General features: G+C 39.3%; 1 protein-coding gene across 5 annotated transcripts in view; it reads left to right on the top strand.

Moving 5' to 3' along the window:
- Window positions 1–21,357, top strand: part of gria3b (glutamate receptor, ionotropic, AMPA 3b) — a 105,954-nt gene that overhangs the window by 64,193 nt on the left and 20,404 nt on the right. For 4 of the 5 annotated variants that reach the window (XR_008606234.1, XM_055034030.1, XM_055034029.1 and 1 more), the window contains exons 5-11: window positions 7,898–7,951; window positions 10,100–10,261; window positions 10,974–11,141; window positions 11,519–11,623; window positions 14,749–14,847; window positions 17,996–18,202; window positions 20,218–20,591. Coding sequence is in view for 4 of the 5 variants with exons in the window: in XM_055034030.1 (XP_054890005.1) it covers window positions 7,898–7,951; window positions 10,100–10,261; window positions 10,974–11,141; window positions 11,519–11,623; window positions 14,749–14,847; window positions 17,996–18,202; window positions 20,218–20,591 (1,169 nt within the window). In the remaining variant the exon portion in view is untranslated. Of the gene's footprint in view, window positions 1–7,897; window positions 7,952–10,099; window positions 10,262–10,973; window positions 11,142–11,518; window positions 11,624–14,748; window positions 14,848–17,995; window positions 18,203–18,291; window positions 20,592–21,357 lie in introns of those variants that run through there. The other variant, XM_055034032.1, reaches the window with a different exon arrangement.

Below are 21,357 nucleotides of genomic sequence, written 5' to 3'. Positions count from 1 at the left end.
ATCTGTGAAACCTGTGGGCAAGGAAGTGTTTTTCTGTCCATTACACCCCTGGGCCTCTTTTTCTTTTTGACGTAGTGACAATCTGAGTGCCTCTATTTCTTGTTTGAAGCCTCTCCTGGTCATCAGACTGAGTTTCTACTCTAGGTGACTGTTCAACAGACTTTACTTTATTTATTGTGTCCCACATGCTGAGATATTCGGACAATCCTTCATCTTCAAGGCTAGCCAGTTCCTCCCGCTCAAGATATTTAATGACATATGATATTAGATGACTGCGTGTTTTACTAGTCAAAGGTTCTCTTCCAGGTGCTGAGAGCTGCAGTGTGATGCATACTTCAATCAGCTGTTCAACTGTCAAGTTATACAACGCTCCTTTTACCTCCAGCTGAATATTCTCCAATTCCGACTCCATTTTATATTCCGGGATGTCAGAAGCAACAGAATGAGGCCCAACAGCTTCCAATTGATTGGTGTTGATCCCTAGCGGTCAGTGCACACTTCAGGATACAATTTATCAGCTGCTGGCTGAAGACCTCCACGTTGTTTTCTGCAGATTTGGGTTGTTTTTGGGATGATCAGCAGGAGGGTTTCACAGGAATCTTGGGAATAATCCTCGTGCTAAACGATCCCAGCGGTGCCTCCAAAATGTTGACCCTGTATAAGGGAATGGTGAACACAGACACGGGAAACAGACACGGACACGACGTTACGTCTTTCACTTCCAGTGTTGTAATGCATCTTCAAGAACAGTTTCAAATATTACATAACCACATACCGAGTGCTGAACATTGTACAGAAACATTATGGTTATTGCCATACAGTAATAAGAAATGTAGCACCGGCCGTTGCTAGCCAGAAAGCTAATGCGGGTGTAACGCTTAATAAAATTCAAACTACTGCAAAGAACTCAAAGACTCCCTGCTTATTCGGCAAACAGAATAAACTTAAATACAGGTCTGAACCTTATAAGTTGTAATTTTACCTGTATAAGGGAATGGTGAACACAGACACGGGAAACAGACACGGACACGACGTTACGTCTTTCACTTCCAGTGTTGTAATGGAGGAACAGAAGTAACGCGTTCCACTACCCGAGTCAGACGAGACCAATCGAAACACGATCAGACACGATCAGTAAACAGACAAAACTAATCGAGGCACGATCTGTAAATAAACTTTCAAAATTTTGGATTTCATATTAATAACATTAAATGCGTATTATTCATATTAATAACATTAAATGCGCATTATACCCTACAACATTTGCACATTCATCACAAACAGTTAGTATCATAACTTAGTTTACTTGTATTAAAAATGTTCCATCATGTACTTTTAGTAGTAGTAACAGTTGTTAACTTTGTCACGTATTGACTAAAAAAACATTTTTTCATTGTGTTAAAGTTTCAGAGTTTTACTGGAAGATTTAGACAAATGTATTGATGTATACGAAACAACATTAAATTGTAATGTATTCTCAAATACATTCTTTTAATACATTGATATTAATTGCAGTGAAATAAACACTACAGAGTATTTTATTTGTCCACAGTTGAAAATGCAAAACAGGAATCTGATGAATAAATGAAAAAATATGTAAGTGATTTGTTCCTGTCTGCAATGCATCATTCAAATTTCTGGAACATTCTGGAGCAGGAACACATAATCCACCCGGCATTCTGAATCCTGAGCTGTTATGAGTTGCAGAAGCCTACATATATTTAAGTTTTTTACTGCAAAAGTTTGCATGAAGTTGCTACTCAGTTTATTTTTTTGTTGACAAAATAGATCCTCATCAAACTACTTCAGGCATAAAGTTTTGCATCATTATTTTGGCTTTCATGCCAAGTATGAGTTGACCTTCACCAACAATCTAGGCATTATTGGAAATGTGATAAACAGACAACAAGATCATTCTGAATGTTTCAGCCATTCAGATAAAAGATAACTTCCCTTCCATTAGCCACAATAGGGAGCAAGGAGAGAAGTAAGTACTATTTCTATTTTTGACCACTTACGCACTGATGAAATGTCTTAGTTGACCCTTTTAACAGCACAAATTTCTGCTGTTGGAGACTAATAAAGCAAAATCTTGACTGAAAAATATGAAAAATAGAAGATTGTAATCCTCTTTAGGAAAAACACTTCTGATTTTAACTTTATCTTATCTCCCCCTTGTCCTCTTGAGGAGTGCTCTGGATGAGTCCTTCATGCTTTGTGCATACTACTTTAAAATCCCTTGCAGTAACCTTCTCTGTAAAGGACCATTTACAAACTGTGATTATAGAATTAAATGGGATTAAAGTGTTATCATTAAAGAGAAAGTGACCCGCTGACTCAACATTTGAATGAGAGGCTGAGACATTCTGTGAGATTTTATGATGTTTCTAGGACAGCACAGGAACACAGTGTAAATTAATAAAGACTGTGACCCTGGGGAACCCTTATTTTCACGTTATCAGGTGTGAAAAATTACCCAGATCGTTTTCAGTAAAATCGAGATAGGCTATCTTAGAATTTCAAAGTTTTTGCACACAAACATGAGCCGCGGTGTCAAACGATTTCTTCCCTTCAACACGTCCCACACCAAATTACCCTTATATCTAAAAGGAGTGGCGAGATGTTATCTGAATACAAGTCATGTGCATCTAAAACGCTCTACAATGAGGGGGAGGCCAACACTTTGCTACTGTCTTTAGGGGCATAAATCACTGCAGCAAGGAAAAAAAAACATCCCAGCCACAGCCGGCTGTAAATTAAGCTGGAGTACTCCAGCAAGAGCACCTCTGCAAGAGCCTTGAAGTAAAAATAGGGACCGAAGAGAGGAAAGTCCTTCTGGATCAAAGGCTTACGGAGATCAGATTCGGCCTATTGTCCCAAAATGTGTTGAGTGCTTCACTTCCATAGCTCACTGCAGAGCAAAATGAAATAGCAGTCAGGATGGCTTGTTATGGACACTTAAAAATGCAAATGTAAATCATACTTTAAATTCAATGGGTTTGAATCAGAGTGTCCTGTTGGAGCAGTGATGCTCTTAGATTACTGAAATGAAAGCAGGATCAGAATGGTTAAGACCTGCAGAGCCAAGATCAAAACTAGCCAACATTGGCAATGATCATACCATGATGCAGCCCACTTACATTTTCTGAATATTGTATAGAGAATTATGCATTCAGATCCTGAGTATCAAGTTATCTTCAAATGACAATCAAAAGATCAGTTATTAATACTATCATGCAGTTAAGTTGGTGTGAAAAAAGAAAAATTTACAGGGATGACAAAACTGTTTGGATTCATTGAATCTTTTTGCAACTTACACTTTATGAACATGACCTTTAGTGTCTTTTATGACAAATGTGGGTGTACTTATTATTAAATGATTTTAGATGCAGAAAGTGTCAAAAAAAACTTTAAACATCAATGGTCGTTATGCTTGCAGTTACACACTACTTTGCGTTGGTCTACTGTACATTATCCCAATAAAACACAACTAGATCTGTGGTTTTCATATGAAAAAAAAATGAAAAAGCTGAAGCGGTATTGTGCTTTGTGCACCGTGATCCTTTTCAGTTTGGTAATTTATCTTATTTTGGGTTTTTTTTGTTATTTTCAAGTGGTGGCCTAAACTAATGACTTAGTTATTCACTCATCCTTCACCCACCTTAGTGATATTCATAAGGTTGTGGGAATCATTCCAGTCTGCCTTTTCCTGTGTTGCTGCTAAGTCTGCAGTATAAAGGTCATACTTTGTGGAAACGCTTATAAAAAAATCTGAAGTTGTAGTTTTACATTTGGCTCTTTCTGTCGGCTATAGGCCCCATTCATGGCTGAACGAAGGTGAAGTCAAGGTCAGATGAGTTTTCTTCTCTCATGAGGCTTAAAAGAAAACTCAAATTCTGCAAAGTCTCCTTAAGCTGCAGAACAAAAGGTGGTAGAGAAAGCTGTTGGATCGATGTGCAGAAGGGGAAAATCATTCTGGGAAACAGAAGGATTTTGTTTTCTTTAGTGGTGGTGTGCATTTATGTTTGCATTCCAAAGCCCACAGCGAAACAGACCATCTGAGAGTAATAGGATGATGGAAGATAATGACCAAGACACACAAAGACCCAGTGTAAGCGAATTTAAAATTGTCTTTGCTTCTAGTAAATATTGCATTGTACTAAAGATTGCAAAAGAAATTATTCCAGGAAAAGTTCAATAATTTAAATCAAATTAGAGAATTGTGATCAATCATCTCTTAAGAATTCAAAGCACTCTTTCCTATTCTGTGAATGATGATGAGCCAATATCTTATCTTAATCAGATCTGTCATAACACAGATCTCACAAAGCATAAGGGAGAAATTCTTTCAGCTTTTTCTGGAATCATCTTCAAATCTAAAACACCAATCAGTTAAAGGTTTCATACATAGATGTCTGCAGACATGAACTGATGAGAGAGTTTTATGGAATATTGCCTATCACCAATTTTGTGAATTTCTGACCTGCAAACATCGATTTTAGGCAATTTCAGTTTTTCTATTTTGACCGTAAAGCATTTTAACAAATACTTATGTTTCACATAAATGGAATGGTTTTAACCACAGACCACACACTGTTTCAGCATTGTGAAATAATAATTAAAAAAAAGAATTAGTCATGACATCTTAAACTTGTTCTAGTGTGTTGAATTACAGACCGACATGACTTGAATGATGGTTAGCATCTATATCTAAGTCTGTTTACCTCAGCGGTATTCTCTGATGAGGTAGTAAACTCTTAAATTTCCAAAGCACTGTAAATGTTTTGAAATCGAGGTTGATCCATGGCAGAAGGAACTCAGACTCTTAAATTGGGAAAAAACATTGCCTGTTTAAATGTGTCAAAAAGTCTGATTTCATCTTTAATCAACTACAAATGAAAATAGGAACCTGGGACTCCTATACTCAGTAACAACTTCAACTCTGAGCGTTTTTAGGAAGATATGTTTGCATTTTTGCACGGCTCAATCACTGGTCAAAAAATTATTAGATTTCTAGTTTCAAATCACACATCAGCGCCAGTCAAGCATAAAACCATCCAATTTCTGTCACCAGCTTTAATTTCTTGTTGCGTCACAAGTCATCTGATGACAGGCTCTTTGGTAGAATTGCTCAAGCTCCATTGCAAAATGGTCCATTAAAAAGCTATAGCAAAAAGTACAACTAAATTATTTGAACGCTGATATGTTGAAAAATAAATAATCCATAAAACAGGGTTTGCTTGACGCAACATATTTAAGGTTTGATTAGGGTTAGGCAATATGAGGACAGCAGATCAGAACGTATTCGTATGCACTGAAGGTGCGCTAAAGCAGAGTGTTCTCTGCAGATTTTATCCTCCAGTCTTGCATGGGCAAATCAGTTTTACTTTAATCCTTTTTCATTAGCTTCATAAACTAGCATAACACCTGCCGTAATGCTCTGCTTGTGAAATTAAATTTGCTGGGCCTCACCTTGGCACTCAGACAACAATTTTGAGTGCCACACTGCTGGACCTGACACAGGAAAAAACAAAGAAAAAGAAACAGATAAAATCAAATAATCAATGTAGTACCTGCATTTTTTGGATCATGGGGTTTATTCCCTATGTTTGTTATTAGTGTTATTTTAAAGTAAGACAGAACATGATAAATAATTATTAACTTAAACATAAAGCCAAAGTAAATAGATTCACATTCGAAAAATGCCTTTACAAAAGACCTGGGGGTTCTGGAAGGCTTGTGGGGAAAAAATTGCACTATTTTCGCCATATCGGCAAATCCGCTTTAATTGAAATCCACTTTAGAACGGACAGAATTAGCCGGAGCGCTCACTGAGAATTACTCCCTCATTATCCAAACTGAATGGGTGCTGACTGTTAATGTGTCTTGAGATACTAAACCTTCCTTTAGGAACCACTTTAAAAACAATTGGTTACTATTACTCTTAAGAGTGTCTTAACATAAATGTGATTTTTACTTCTGAAACAACAACTGTTTACTTATGTTGAAATAAGTATGGTTCTTTAACACTTAAAATGTATGTTTTTATATAACAGATGGGTCATTTAGTGGTGTAATGTGCATGTTTTTGCCTGATTCAAATCTTGCTGACTGCTTAATGAAATAAGTTGAGGGAAAAGGTTTCTGTGTCCCGGCTGGAGGTGCTGTGTGTATCTGTTGTCATCAGTGTCTTGCTGTGGTTTATCCCAAGGTTGCCTTATGTAGCTGTTGCCAGTCTGGCTGTGGGCTGCAGGCATGCAAGCGGTGAAGTTTTTCTATGCTCTGCTCCAGAGCAGGTGTGAGGAGGCTTACAGCCAGAGTCAAGGTTAGCACACAAAAAAAGGAGTGTGGAGCCTTGGGCTTTGGCTGCAAAAATGCAGCAGTGCTTGAAATACATTATACGAGGTGGATATGTGATTAACTGCTCCATCTAAATCGTTAAAAGCATTGCAGAAATGTATTTCCATGACATTTTCTGTCACTTATTCATTAAAAACGAGACTGATGGGATCTAAAAGCCAACTCCTGCTATTTCAGCATTGTAATCAGTTCATTTCCTCTTTTTCTGTTTCATTCCTTTGGTTTGTTCCCATCTGTCTGACATCATGTGCCGTTGGAGGTGCAATCCCTTAATGATGAGGAAGCTGTCAGAGAGTGCTGACCCATCGATACAGACTGAGTGAGAGGTTTTGTGTGGTTGTGCTCCCTCATGTGCCGTTCTTGAAAAGCACCGCTGACATTTTTCCCCCGTTGTTAACAACTGACTGGTGTCTACAGGGAGGCAGACAAGTGGTTTATTTTATCCTTCAGGTTGCTATGCCTAAGCAAGGATGAAGCTCAAATTGCTTCATGCTACTGTATACCAGCATGTCCAAAATCTGCTAAGATTATCGGAGTTGAGGCAAATGTTGTAATTGCAGCTGAAATGGAGAGCGAAAACTTGAGCTGCAGGGAAACAAGGGTACCTTTCATCACTCGCTCCCATTCTGTGGGAATGCTGTAAACTATCCCCTGTAACAAATATCCTGTGTCCTCGGCTTAACACGCAAACTCAAACATGATAAACCGACAGTTTGCTTTAGAGACAGACTCTGAGCCAAACATGTGCAAACATGCTGATTTTGGTGTAAACTGGTGTTGCTGTGTTTGTAAAGACGAAAACCTTGATCTATACAAACTTTATCTTTGTGGTCTTCACTCGCTGAGAAGTCAATCGGCAGAAGACGGAAAATTTGGGAGAAAACAAATTTTGCTCAGCCAGGGCACGAGGCCCTGGCTGAGCAATCTGTCCAGGAGCAGTGCATAGAAATCCAGGCTATTGTAAGGCTTTGCCGGCGGGTTTACAGACGCACCAAAATAAAGCAAAAACCCAAATAAAACACGGAGTAAGAAAAAAGGCAGCATATGGTTTTTACGGCTGCAATGAGAGTGAAACACCGCTTACTATTTTCAGACAAGCTGCGTAGGCTGAAACATGCTGTTCTGCTCCGAAGGTGTGATACTTTCAAAGCATAGAGTTATCCACGTCTTACTGCCTCACCGTAAGTTTCTTTGAAATATTTTTTCCCACATTTCCACCAAAAGACCAGCAGCTGTAAAAGATTCCTCCATGCGCTGTGAAAGACTTCAAAGCAAGCTAAATATTCAACGAGGTTCCACGTTGTTCTTGTTTCTGTCTTATTATCATTTCCTCTTTAATGAACACTTCCTGCCTCCCCCTGTTCCATTAGAGAACTCTGCTTTGTTTAAACTCCTGTGACATCCACTGCACTCCCGGGTCGTCGCTGCATTTACCGAGATTGTTGCACCCACTTACATTAGCCGCGACCCCCCCTCCCCTCTCCCTCATCTCATGGGTGGTTTGCTGTATTGATGTTTTTTTTTTTTTCTCCTACAGGTTGTGACCGCAGGGAAGAACAGCCATGGTTACCACTACATTCTGGTCAATCTTGTGAGTAATAACCATGCTGCTCCCCTGAGAGGGAGTGTAACCATTCTTTTTTTTTTTTTTTTTTTTTTGCTACATGTAATAGAAAAAAAAATTGCATACTCATAGTTGGGCTGCAGTATGTAGTGGAGGGGAAAAAAAGTGCTCTGCATGTTTTTCATTTCTCTGTAAATGTTTTGTTTGTTCTTTATGCTGTTCTGGTCAGAAGTTTGCATGTATTCAGCCCAGACATAGAATTACCCACACATGTATATAATGTGTAAGTTAGCTGGTTAACCAGTATGATTCACAAACTTCCAGTAGAATTGCTTTTAGCCTACTTTAACAATAAGGAGTTTTAATATGGATTATCATGTTGGAACAAATAATTTTTCAACCATTTGACCCAAACAGTCATCCCACTGTCTTTATAAAGCGAAACAAGATATAAGAGCAAGGATCTGAAGATTTTGACATGTCTTTTGGCACTTTCTAAAATTTAAAGGAGCCAAAATCTTCAGCTGATATCTAGGACATTTTTTCAATGAGAGATTAGAGTTATTTAAATCCAGCAAGTAAATAAAACTCTACTTACAAAGTACATTTCAGGATGAAAATGACAGAATAAAAAAATAAGAGATGTGTTTTTAGCAGGTCTTTAAGGGAAGCCACTGAGGCTGTCGCTCTCATAGTCAATGACAGGAATTATATTTGAAGGATTTGAAACTAGAGAAAACTGTCCCATCTGTGAAGCAAAGTGATGATGGCTGATGATGGTTGTACCAGTGCACTGCAAAAAAGGAGATATAGGACATTAATGAAATAGGACATCTCCAAAAATATTCTTTCTTCAATTTCAGCCAAAGCCAGATGAAATGTTAAAAGAAAAAAAAAAACATATTTCAAGTGCCACAAGTTGCCATAAGCTTACCAATCTGCTGCTGAGTATTTATCCAAACATTAGTGGGAGTTCATGTGTATACATTTCTCACTATGTGTGATGAATGGAAATCCACAACAAATTAAAGTTTCTACACCCAAGACTTGTGAAAACGCATTGAGGTGGTATTTTGGATTATTCCGGCCTGAAAAAGGAAAATTCAAATGGATGATTAAAAATCCAAACACTGCTGTCATATTACAATGCACAGTCACTGAGCATACTAATGGCTTATTAGATAAAGATGACTTAACCTTTTTAACCATCTTTTCTTATTTTCCCACACTCTGTGGAAGGAATATCTAATTGCGGCTTGTTATTAGCAGGGGAGTTTTTATAAATTGAAGGCTTGCTCTCACTTGGTGCCCTTGGTGCTGTTTCTCTGGCTGTAGAAGAAGTGATTATGCAGGAGGCAGACACATGTTCTCACACACCATGAGCTCCCAATGTTGGACCTTAGAAAGAAAACATACATTTTACTATAAAAAGAACTGACTTTCATGGTTCTTGATTGAAGAAGGCGATTTAAAGGCAGTGCATTAAGACTTGTTATATACTGGAAAGCAAACATGGCAGCCAGCTCAAATCGTTTGTCTTACATGATGCAACACAGACTCTGGATGGCTGCCTTTCTACAATGTTAATAAATTGATAAAGATACATTTTTGCCTAACATCCAAAGACACAATGCTTTCTTATATGGTTTATGTATTTGAAGGTGTTTAAACATCCTAGATTTTTAGTGTGTTTAAAACTCTGGTTCTTTTCCCACCTTGATGTGGTTCATTTGTGCAGATGTGAACACAACAATTAATCTATAAAGTGGGGACTAAAATAACTCTGCAGTGATTTCTTTATGTGAACATGATCCAAACTCGATCCAACACGGCTACCAGGTGTACGTTGCAACTTCAATCCAATGTCTTTGAAGTCATGAATATGCTGTGTTGTGTGGTGCAGCAGAAAAAAAAAGAAAGAAGGCCATTTGGCTTTCGAATAGAGCAAAAAGCCTTGTGTCAACTTTCCAGATGTTTTCTCAAAGTCTCTTTGGTATACTTTTCCGATGACATTGCCTTACATAATTTGATTTACATGTTGGAGTCTCGCTCGAAACACCGCCCTGTCTTTCTGTCTTCTTCTGCCTAGTAAACAAACTAAAATCACATTTCTCAAAAAAAACAGCACGTTGCAAGTGTCATCACTGACCCATTTCACTCATGTGTAATTTTTAGGGATTTTCGAATGTGAGCATGGGCAAAGTCATCGCTGGAGGAGCCAACATTTCAGGGTTTCAGATCGTCAACTCTGAGAACCCAATTGTGCAGCAGTTCAAACAGCGATGGGACCAGCTGGATGAAAGAGAATTCCCAGAAGCTCGCAACGCTCCTCTGAAGGTAGTCAGGCTTTTGCAGGGCTTTATTACATTGTGCATGCAGAACACGCCAATCGTTCCTTCTGAAGTGATCTCCATCAGCTCTTCCTCTCTCATCCTGTTTGCCTTTATCATTCTTTTGCCCTCTCGCCTACCCTCCCTCGCTCTTTGTGGCGTCTTTGCTTTGCATTTCTCAGAGCAATCAATATATTGATAGGCAGTGCAAGCCAAGGTTATATTGCAGCTTCAATTTACATCTAATTAAACAATGATCAAGGAAGAAATGGATTTGGAATGCCATTTAATTAGATTTCGCCATGGTGTGGTGGTCAACAAACAAGTGGCTCAACCCCTCAGTGGTGAAAAGGTCAGGAGAAGTTGCAGGGTAAGTACGGGGGAGATAAAAAAAAAATAGAACTTTTATCCTTTATTCTCCACCTAACTCCGCAGTAAAGTTTTGATTGAGGTCCTGACATTTCGATAAGTTGTTGATTTCTTAAGTTGCATTTAACCTACCAATAAGCAAGGTGTCAAAGTTTGCACTCATCCCAAACCACACAAACCTGACTGCCAGACACTGAAATGCTGTGAAGCACACAAATTGCCTCTTTTTCATCTGACTTCTCTCAATTTAACAGCCTCTCAAAGAATAAAAAGTCATTTTGGTTTTAACAACACATTTTTTCAGCATTGTATGATTCTTTGTTTGTGTTTATCACTCTCTTTTTGGACAGTACACCTCTGCTCTGACCCACGACGCCATCCTAGTGATAGCCGAGGCATTCAGGTACCTGAGGCGCCAACGTGTAGACGTCTCCCGTCGAGGCAGCGCAGGAGACTGCCTGGCGAATCCCGCCGTACCCTGGAGCCAGGGCATAGACATCGAGAGAGCTCTGAAAACGGTAAGGAAGGAATATTGAAGGGAGTGGTAGACTGAGACCAAACAGAAAAAAAGGGGGAGGAGGGGCTGGGCGAAGTAGTGATGCAGGGTTAGCGTGATAAAGATGGAAAGTGACAGAGAGAAGGGGAGAGAGTGCAGAGCTATTCTCCGCTCTCTGCCTCCAGATATCTCTGTGCAGAGCTCACTCAAATCCAGGCCCTCATTACCATAAAACTACATCTTTTATTAAAGTGTATCCAGTTCATCATTTGATTAACGGACTGAGTGCGCTCCAGTTGCAAAATGGACACGGGCAGCTTAATGCATTGCCAGCTATATCTGCAGGGTGATGCAAGTCTTCCACTTTTCCCTAGCTCTAAGTGTCTGTTTTTCCTTCAGGTCCAGCTGCAGGGGATGACCGGGAACATCCAGTTTGACAACTATGGCCGTAGGACCAATTACACAATAGAGATACATGAAATGAAAAAGGATGGGCCAAAGAAGGTAAGACCTTTTGCAGCTACCAGAGTTACTTGGAATAATTTCCCTTAGCCAACATTGAAGTTAAAAAGTTTAAGTTGGCTTGTATTTAACAGCAAAACTGTACACCTTTGCAGCCCCACCTTTTTAGAATATGAAAACTTTGTCAAACAGAAATGTTCCAATAATAATGAGGAATTTTACACTCTATTAGAAATAAACATTTTTTTAAACAGAACATGGATATACTTGGAGGCCTCTAAAAGAAAATGGAATGTACAAATGGTTTGTGCATTTGATCTAAAACAATTTATTTGTGGCTTTAGATAAAAACCTTTAAATCTTACTGGCACCTTAGTTGAGATTTACTCTTTAAAGTTCATGGACCGTCAAAGGAAATTGAAAATATTGACCCCCAAAAAACTTATTAACCAGATGATCAGTCAAGTTCTCCATTCTGTGAACAAGTTGACAAAACAGAGGACTAATTCATCTCAAACGGACTTTTCTGAAAGTAATGTACCAAACCACTATGAATGCAGCCAGTCATGCTTCAGTCATGCATAATACTGTCAAAGGCTGACAATGTTGAAATCTGACTCTCTAAAGCATAGCCTAAAACCTGAACTGTGATCTCACAATCTTGGGGCTTCAAAAGTTTATTTCATTATTAGCTGTGTGGATCTTAAAGGTAGAGTTAACAACAAAAAATAATCCTGATTACTTTCTGAACCTCTGTTAGGTAGCATCACTGATTAGGTAAAAGCAAGCATTAAAAGGTCCACAAATCTCACCGAGCCTCCAATCTGACAGCTAAAACTGTGCTGTTAAAAAAAAAAGGCATGGCCTTCCTGTTGCCGTGGGATAGTGCGGATATGATTTTGGTTCTCTCCTGACAGTAATTACCATTCCAATAACCAATTACAGTAAAAGGTATCCAAGAATTCCTCTGGCTGCTCTTCAAAATGGTAATTGCCAGTGGAACGATCACATTATAACCAGAACCATATGATGACCTCTGGTTTTATTTCATAACCCTTCTGAGATCCAAGAGGCAGCTGTGAATTTCTCCTTTGCCGGATAAGTGTAGGCTCAGTCTGATATGATGTGTGATTATGCTGCCTGCCTTGCAGGCGTCCAAGGCCCACACTTCAATTAGCTTTGCATAGCCCTCACCAACATCCCCGCACAGCCGAACAGAGGCGGAGAGAGCAGGGAGATGGATAGCGAGAGAGGGAGAAAGGAGGTCAGTGGGAGAACGTGGGGGAGGGAAGATCAGACAAGATGGGCAGCACTTTGTCAGGACCTGCAGCCTCAGCCACCCCGGTGACAACTAGAGGATGAGGGTTCTTAGCTGTGACTGCCACGAGTGATGTATGAGCTGATATGTGTTGCACTTGCTTGGGGTGAGATCAGGACATACTTTCTGGAGCTTCTCAAGCTCCAGCAGCTTCGTCCCACGAGCAACACCTCTGAAATATAGTTGTCAGACAAATGGATGGGGGGGAAAAAAAGAAGCATTTAATAACTTTTTTTTATTATTATTATTTTGGCAAATGCACTAAATACATTCACAGCTGTAAGCTCAGTTTGGAGTTCAAGTCTTAGAAGTTTGCTGTTTTCTAGCACCTCCTCTTAGAGCTGAAAGTTAATGCACTGTTGTACACCTGTTTGTCGAAATCAGTGAAAGATCTGAGGAACAGAAAAATGCTCACCAGATGTGAAGGGGAAACTCCCAGCCAGCAACACTGCTGGCAACTACATATGCAACACGTTTCATCATGAGCCAAAGCAGCCATTATTTCAGATGCGCAAACAAACACTTGACAGTGATTTGCCTTAAACATCTGCACAGCAGAATACAGACGGGCTGCAACAGGCGGGCAAAAGAAACTGTGGAGCCCCTGGAATAGTGTCCTTAATTATTCACTGTATATGCAGTTAGCAGGCTTGTATATCAATAATTTACTATACAAACCTGCAAAGCTGAGGGTGGAAGGGATATGGGTGGGCTTGAGTTTGTTTTTCACAGGAGCTGCTTGGTTCCAGCACAAAAACAAAAAAATAAATGTATAATCTTGGCACTCATCTTTATGTTGAATGTAGAAGTATTAAGTCTTGGATAAATGTGGAGCTTTTGTTTGTCTATTCTGAATTAGTAGTCCACTCGTTTGCTACTATTTTAGTTGAACTTCAGGGTGGAAGCAGCATGCCTCAGGGATATGTCTTTTTATTTTAATGAGTTTGCATCACTGCACAGTTCAAAATAAAATATACTCCCTCCAAGGCGCCTTGTAGTAGTATTCATATCCTCTGAACCTTTTCAAATTTTGTCATCTCACAAAAATCATATCAATATGTTACATTGGAATTTAATGTGACAAACAAATAAAACTCCCGCCCCTTTCATTGCAGTAATTGTTTTGAGTATCAGGTTTGCACGTAGAGAATGAAAGCTTCGCCTTTTCCTTTTTGCGTCATTGATCCATTGCATTGGACTGGCAGTAGAGCAAGTTATGTTTTGGAGTTTAGGGGCCCTAAAAAGTCTTTAGCATCTCAAGCGTCATGTACCTTAGCTAGAAAGATTCTCTGGGAAAAGGGTGTTAACTCTCCAAACGTGACTGAAAATGGCCCTTATGGGTATCATATGTGTTCATTCCAAAGGCTCAGTGGCATGTTTGCACTGAAAAGCAGGCAAGCTCTAATTTCTGGTCTATCAGTGATCAAACTTGGATGAAACTTGAACAGTTTCAGTGTTTTTTTAACTTCTAGTTTCTTTGTGGACTACATTGCCACTCTTGACATCTCTGACATAACCTGACCAGTGATCTACCCTCCGAGTATCTTATTCTTAGCTTTTATATTAACTGCATTAAAACATCCGTGTTTGTAAGTCAGTTGGGATAAAAAAATTAAAAAAAAAACATCTTCCAAATACAAAAACAAACTTCCCTGCACTTCCTTAGTAGAGGTACCTCCACAACATAATGCTACCTCCACTGTGTTTCCCCACGTTTATAGTTTGGTGAGAGTGACATACAGTACGGACTTTGGGGAATTAATACTTTTGAAAAGCACTGTCCATGTTCTCATTGGTGTTCTCATCAGTGTATTGGAATGTATCGCTTACGGCTGATTTCTCTTTGCAGATTGGTTGCTGGAACGAGTACACAGGATTTGTAAATATTATGGATCCTCAGGTCAACATCTCAGAGGAAAACCGAACCATTGTGGTCACTACTATTATGGTACACTTTCCACGCAGTTTTAAGTGTTTCACGTATTCTGCCACTCGAGGTCATGGTGTTGATTCCAATGAGTGATACATTCTGTCCTGGACGGGTAGAACCACATCTTTTTTGTGTTGCTTTCCACCCACTCACTACATGTTGAAACAGTCGGCCCCAGATAAGCGAAGGTGGCGGTTTCGGGGGAGGGGGGAGTGTTTCAACTGTATCCGTGTGGGTGTCAAAGCATTTTGGTTTCCCATGTTTTAGTGGCCTGTCGTAGCAGTGACGTCACAATAAATGGTGTAAGTGATTATAGTTGCCTCCATCAGTTACAAAAAACAAAGCAAAACATAAAACGCATACGTAAGTAGACCCGTCTGTCCTTTTCAAGTAAATGTTCAATGACACTTGGGACAGACTGACTGCAGAATGACGAGAGAATGATGCTGCAGTGGTTTCACAAGCTGGGCAAAGCAAAATAAACAGCATTGGAGAAGGATAAGTTGGTATGGCGGTTTCCCATGTTATCACTTCTTCAATCTATTTTGTATTGCTCCTCCATGTGTTCTGTGTTGAAGTATATACTAACCCTAAGCACTTTAGTAAGCCACATTAAGAGAAATGGAGCACATTCTTAAGCTAATTTAACTCAACCAAATATTTCAGGCTTGCTAGACGACTCATGTCAGAAACATTTTGAGATGATGGAGAAAAAATTTCTGAAGAGCAGTAGTTATCTTAAAACACACACACACACGCACACACACACACACGCATATATATATATATATATATATATATATATATATATATATATATATATATATATATATATATATATATATATATATATATATATATATATATATAAATGAGAGTCACACAGAAGTGAGAGGAAACAACTGAACATCTCCAGAGAAGGAAAAACAGACTGCCTGAGTAGAAAATACTCTGTGGATCCAGTGTGATGGGATACATTCAGCACAGAACAAACAAATCATTGCTCTCCCACTTGCACTCTAATTGTGTGTGGCTGTAATGACAATGCCGCCTCTCCTGAGCAGCCCTGTTGTTCCGTAATGACGATGTGCTCAGTTACAGAAAGGATGAGCTGCACAAGTCTTTTTAAAAAATGGAGTGAAACGACGGCATGCTCCTGGTCTTCTTGTAATTATTTTTGTTATAAAGAATTTTTATGTTGCTTGACTCTAAATGACAAACAGCAACCATTTATTTTTTTTATTAGCTTGTTTTCTTATAATAGGATCGTAATTTATTACTAATCCAGTAAGTGTTTTTTTAATTATTATTATTTAATTATTTATTTAACAATCACTAATAATGCCACAAATTGTTATTATTATTATTATTATTTATTGAATGGAACAAACTAACTGTACATTGGTGCAGTGTGCTTGCTGAGATAGCAGAGGCACTCTCTGATCCCTCTCCTGTCACTGGCATTTACTTGTGAAACCCATTCCCCACCCCAATTCTCATCCCCATTCTCCACTGAGCTGACCCATGCCTTGCCTCCCAGTGACCCAACCTGATGACAGGAATAATGTGGCCGGTAAAATTGACCAAAGTATATTTTTTATTTGTAGAAAAAGTCACTGAGTTTTACTTGCAAATTTAAATACAGTTTACTACTGATTGGTTCGGCTTGGTGTCTGCTGGCTGTCAAGTCTTGATAAGAGCAGCCGAAACGTGTGATCATTCTGCTTTTATCACTGCATATTTGTGCATTAGCAGGCCATCATTTGTTTATGCACGACTGCATGGACATGTTGGTAGCTGCTAGTAATATATGGACTGTGTGTGTGCATCTGTGGTCACGTTTCAAGGAAAACATTACAAGGACAGAGAGCAGTTTACCATGAATTAAGAATTTGAAACTATGGATAGTTTCAGACACGCCATGAGGTGAGGATCATTTGGTAACATTTTTCCACAAACAAAGTTGAGATTTCCAATGATGTGTTTTAAGACAAAACACATTATTGGACATTTATTGGACATTATTGGAATTTAGAATCTAAATATCTCAGACTAAAATATTTTTATTTCCTTTATTATTTTGTCCTCCATCAATTATAGCAAGGATTGTTGCAGAGGTCACACTCAGCATAATTATTTGAACATTTTGGAAATGTGCATTGTCTTAAAAGCTCATTGGTGTTAATACCAAAAGCTCTAAACTACAACTGTTGTTTTAGCATGATGATTTGAGGTTTGGGACATTGTGCATTATGCTGTTGGAAATAGCCATAGGAAAACTGGTACAATACAGATATAAAGAGATAAAAATAGTCAGCCAAAAAGATCAAACTGGGTGTGGCATTGTAAATATCTCCCAAATCATTACAATGTCACTTTCAGTTTAACCAGTAATACAAGCCATTCATGCTGTTTCTACCAAATTGTATCTTTTTAAAGTTTACAGCTTTAATTGAAATGCATCAGACTTTGCAACATGTTAGTGTCTCGGTCCTTTGAGCCTGTGCTAACTGCAGCCGCAGTTTTCTGTTGTTAGCTGTCAGTGGTGACACAAGGTGTTTTTCATGTTGCTGTCACCAATCATCTCCAAGATCGCAGGTAGTTGCAACAAGTGGCTACTTGAGCTGTTGTTGCTTTTCTATTATCTTGATCCCGTCGACCCATTCTCCTCTCAATTGTGGCATCAGCCATTTCTGAATTATCAGGCACCAGCACCAGCCCATGTTCCTCATCTTTACCACATTAAGATGCCTTAAATTTGTGGAATTGCTGTGATGTGATTAGCCAAGTTGCTATTTGCATTGCCAAGCATTTGAACAGGGATACCCAATAAAGTGGCCACTGAGTCTGGCTATACTAGTATTTAACATCCTAATTATGAGAACAACCTGAACCCTGAAAAGCAAGGGGAGTTTGAGAAAAAAGGTGGATTAAGAATTACTCATGGATTATGGAGTTAGATAGAGATTAGGAGGTCAGGAATGAAGAAAATCTCTAAATTAAACAGCTCCAACGTCAAAAATACGTGTATGTGTATCTTTTGTTTGCGTGTGTATGTGTTCGGTGTATGTGCACGTATATGAATGCATGTGTGCATATTTCTGTATTTTTTATATGTGTACAAGGGCATAGGAGTGAATAAACCAGCATATTTTTGAATCAACAGGAAGCTCCTTATGTGATGTACAAGAAAAATTATTTGCATCTGGAGGGGAATGACAGATATGAAGGCTACTGCGTCGATTTAGCATCTGAGATTGCCAAACATGTTGGAATTAAGTACAAACTGTCAATAGTAATGGACGGCAAGTATGGAGCCCGAGACCCTGAGACTAAGACGTGGAACGGGATGGTGGGTGAACTGGTCTATGGGGTGAGTACTGGGAGTCTCGATTCTGCTGATTACATGACAGTTTGCAAGGAACTTCAACATGAGAGGAGATCTCATTTTTCTGTCTTAAGGTGATCACCAAACCCGCGGTGAACTCATCAGCTCTTGCCCCAGTTCAAAGTCCCATGATGTCCCTTGAAGCTCAGCTGTGAGTGAATTTGTCAAATGCAGCCTGAAGCATTGGGGAGTTGGTGATCATCTTGAGACGGAGAAAATGAAATCATTTCTCAGTGCTGTTCATTGCAATTAATCCTTCTTGCTTAGTTTAGAAACTGTCTCTCTCCCTCTCTCTCCCTCAGTCGAAACAGAGGTAGGTACATGAAAACAATGAGTCCATATGGCAAACACACTGTAATCACTTTGATGAATGAAAGATTGTATGTCTTTGAAGTGACTGTGTAATTATGTTCAATGTTTCACGTGTTTGATGAATTATGCCAGATTCACAGCTGAGCAATCTGCTTTAGAATCAACAGCTAAATGATGGTTTGCGGTTTGAAGCAACAAGATCCATATGGGGTTGCGCTTCACGACCTCTTGCATTAAGGACGGGGGTCACGGTGTGTTATACATCTGACGAGAATCAGCATGGGCACTTGCAACACCTTTAGAATTTCCCAAATTACCCAAACCCCTCCCAGTCATCTTTCTATGAGGCCTCAATAGTTGAGCCGGGGCCAAATACAAAATGCATGAGAGTCAGACCTCCTCGCTTGTTCAATATCCTTACTATCAGCTGGAGAGATTGGACAATTTCATGTGCCAAATTATCTTTCAAATAGGAAAAGTCCACTCCCTTCAGATGAAAGTGGTGGGAAACTGATTCCAAACACATTGCAGTCAAGTCTTTCCAGCCCTGCGCCTTTACAGCAGGTGGGCTGGTTCTAATAGTTTTGTACATTCTGACCTTTTGACCAGTGAATTAATTTGATTTTAGTTGTCTTTAAAAGGTTAGGCCCGAGGCTCCTCTTTATTGTTTTGTTTGCCTGACCATTGATTGAACACAGCACAGGAATTAAATGGTTATAGCCCACGTCTCAGTGTTGCGTTGACAGGGTAAAGAAAACAGTCGTGTTTATTGGCTCTATTTGTGTCGCTCCTTGCTCCGACCTCATAAAAAGCAAACACTCTCCGCCTTGTGCTCCTTCGGTTCGATGTTTTCTCATTTTTTGACATGAAAAGGCAAACGCAGCACAATGTAACAATGGGGTGCTATTGTCTTTTCCCACACTTTCTTCTTTGAAGAGGAGCATTATTTAATTAATCACACACACAAACTATGCACTAACATTGTCTGACATGATTAATTATTTTCTTCTGCTTTTACAGAGAAAGCTGTTGTGATTTCTGAAAAAAGGGCAGCACCACCTTCATTGGATTTGTTTTGATAGCATAATGTGATTGAAGTAGCAGAGCAAAGGGAGAAGGAGATAAAGAGAAACAGCTTGGAGAAAAAAAAATACAGCTCCAGAATAAGCTATGTTTGGGAAACCAAGAGTAAGACACTGTCAGTGCTTTCAGATGTCTATGTGCAGAAATGATTTTGCATTCTGCAGATAAAAATGCCTAATTAAACACATGCACAGTTTTTTCTGCCCTACTTCCATGCAAAAATTCTATTTGGTGTTTTGTTTCTATATATCTGAAATTTTTCTTCCTCTTTCTGCCTCATTTAGTCAAACATTGCTCAAATACCCGTCTGTCTCAATGGATCATTTCCAAGCTGCCTCTCTCTGAGCTTTTTCTCTTTTCTACCTCTAAATAGAACAATATTTTTGTGTAAATCTTTGCTTCTCATCTTAGACGATGCCTGCATTCCCAGCAACGTTTTTGTTTTCCTATGTGATTCACCTTTATTTTTTCTTTCAGCTCTTCTTGAAACAGGATTTTTTTTCTTAAAAGTCATATGTAAACTGAGATTTTAAACAGCTGCAGTCGTTCACACATACAATGACCTATTTCCCTAACATGTTCCCTGTGCATGTCCCTATTTCCAGAGGGCAGATATAGCCGTTGCGCCTCTCACCATTACTCTGGTTCGAGAGGAGGTGATAGACTTTTCCAAGCCCTTTATGAGTTTGGGCATCTCCATTATGATAAAGAAGCCACAAAAATCCAAGCCTGGCGTTTTCTCCTTCCTGGACCCGCTGGCCTATGAGATCTGGATGTGTATAGTGTTTGCCTACATTGGTGTGAGCGTGGTACTGTTCCTGGTCAGTCGGTTCAGCCCGTATGAGTGGAACCTTGAGGAGCAGGATGAGACCAAAGACCCCCAGACTCCCCCCGATCCTCCCAATGACTTTGGCATCTTCAACTCTCTGTGGTTCTCACTGGGCGCCTTCATGCAGCAAGGCTGCGACATTTCTCCAAGGTGGGTGAACTTCAGTAGACACCTAGTTAAGGGATAGAGTAAAAATAAGAGTATAATTTTATCTGGACTGTGGTCAGAGGTTTTCATGCAGAAGAAACAAAAATAAATAATTATGTGTTTTGAACTGCCCACACCAGTGTTGAAGTTTCCATCATCTAGCTTTTAATTTATTGGGAGATTTAATGATTTAGAGATGGTCCTCCTTTATTATTATTCCATTCACTTTATTTGAACCACTTGTGTCTCTGCGCTCTGTGTCATGGTAAATTTTACCATTTACCATGACAAATGGTAAAATGTTCCTACATTTGGAAAATTCTCTTCAACTCCTCCTAACATTCTTCACCTCTTTCAGTAAAAGTGTTTGCTCTCTCCATTTGATTGGAGTGCGGTCAACGTGGCACTCCCATTTTTTTCTGTTCTGCACGCCAAGGTAGTAACAGCTCCGAATTGGCCATCTTACAATATGCAAGTATTAGTCCTCCCCTCCGGTGCAATGTAGTGTTTTCAGCTGTCTGTGGAATTTAAAGTCCAATAAAATTGGAAAGAATAGCTAGGCACCGTGTCCATACACACACTGGACAATTCATTGTGAAGTGTGCCAAAACATAACAGCTCAGTGGACTTGAGCCAAGGGTAGTTCCTTTATAGGTGGTGACACCTGATAAAAGGAGAATATTAAAAAGGTGTTGCACACCATTGATATGTTTTACCCTATATAAAGGGGGACGTCTGATGTATTTTATGTCAGACACTCCATACAAAC

This window comes from Poeciliopsis prolifica, unplaced genomic scaffold (assembly GCF_027474105.1).
Source record: "Poeciliopsis prolifica strain line A6 unplaced genomic scaffold, Auburn_PproV2 SCAFFOLD009, whole genome shotgun sequence".
NCBI lineage: Eukaryota > Metazoa > Chordata > Actinopteri > Cyprinodontiformes > Poeciliidae > Poeciliopsis > Poeciliopsis prolifica.
The sequence above is the reverse complement of the archived record's forward strand: the minus strand, read 5'-3'. Positions and strand labels throughout refer to the sequence as shown.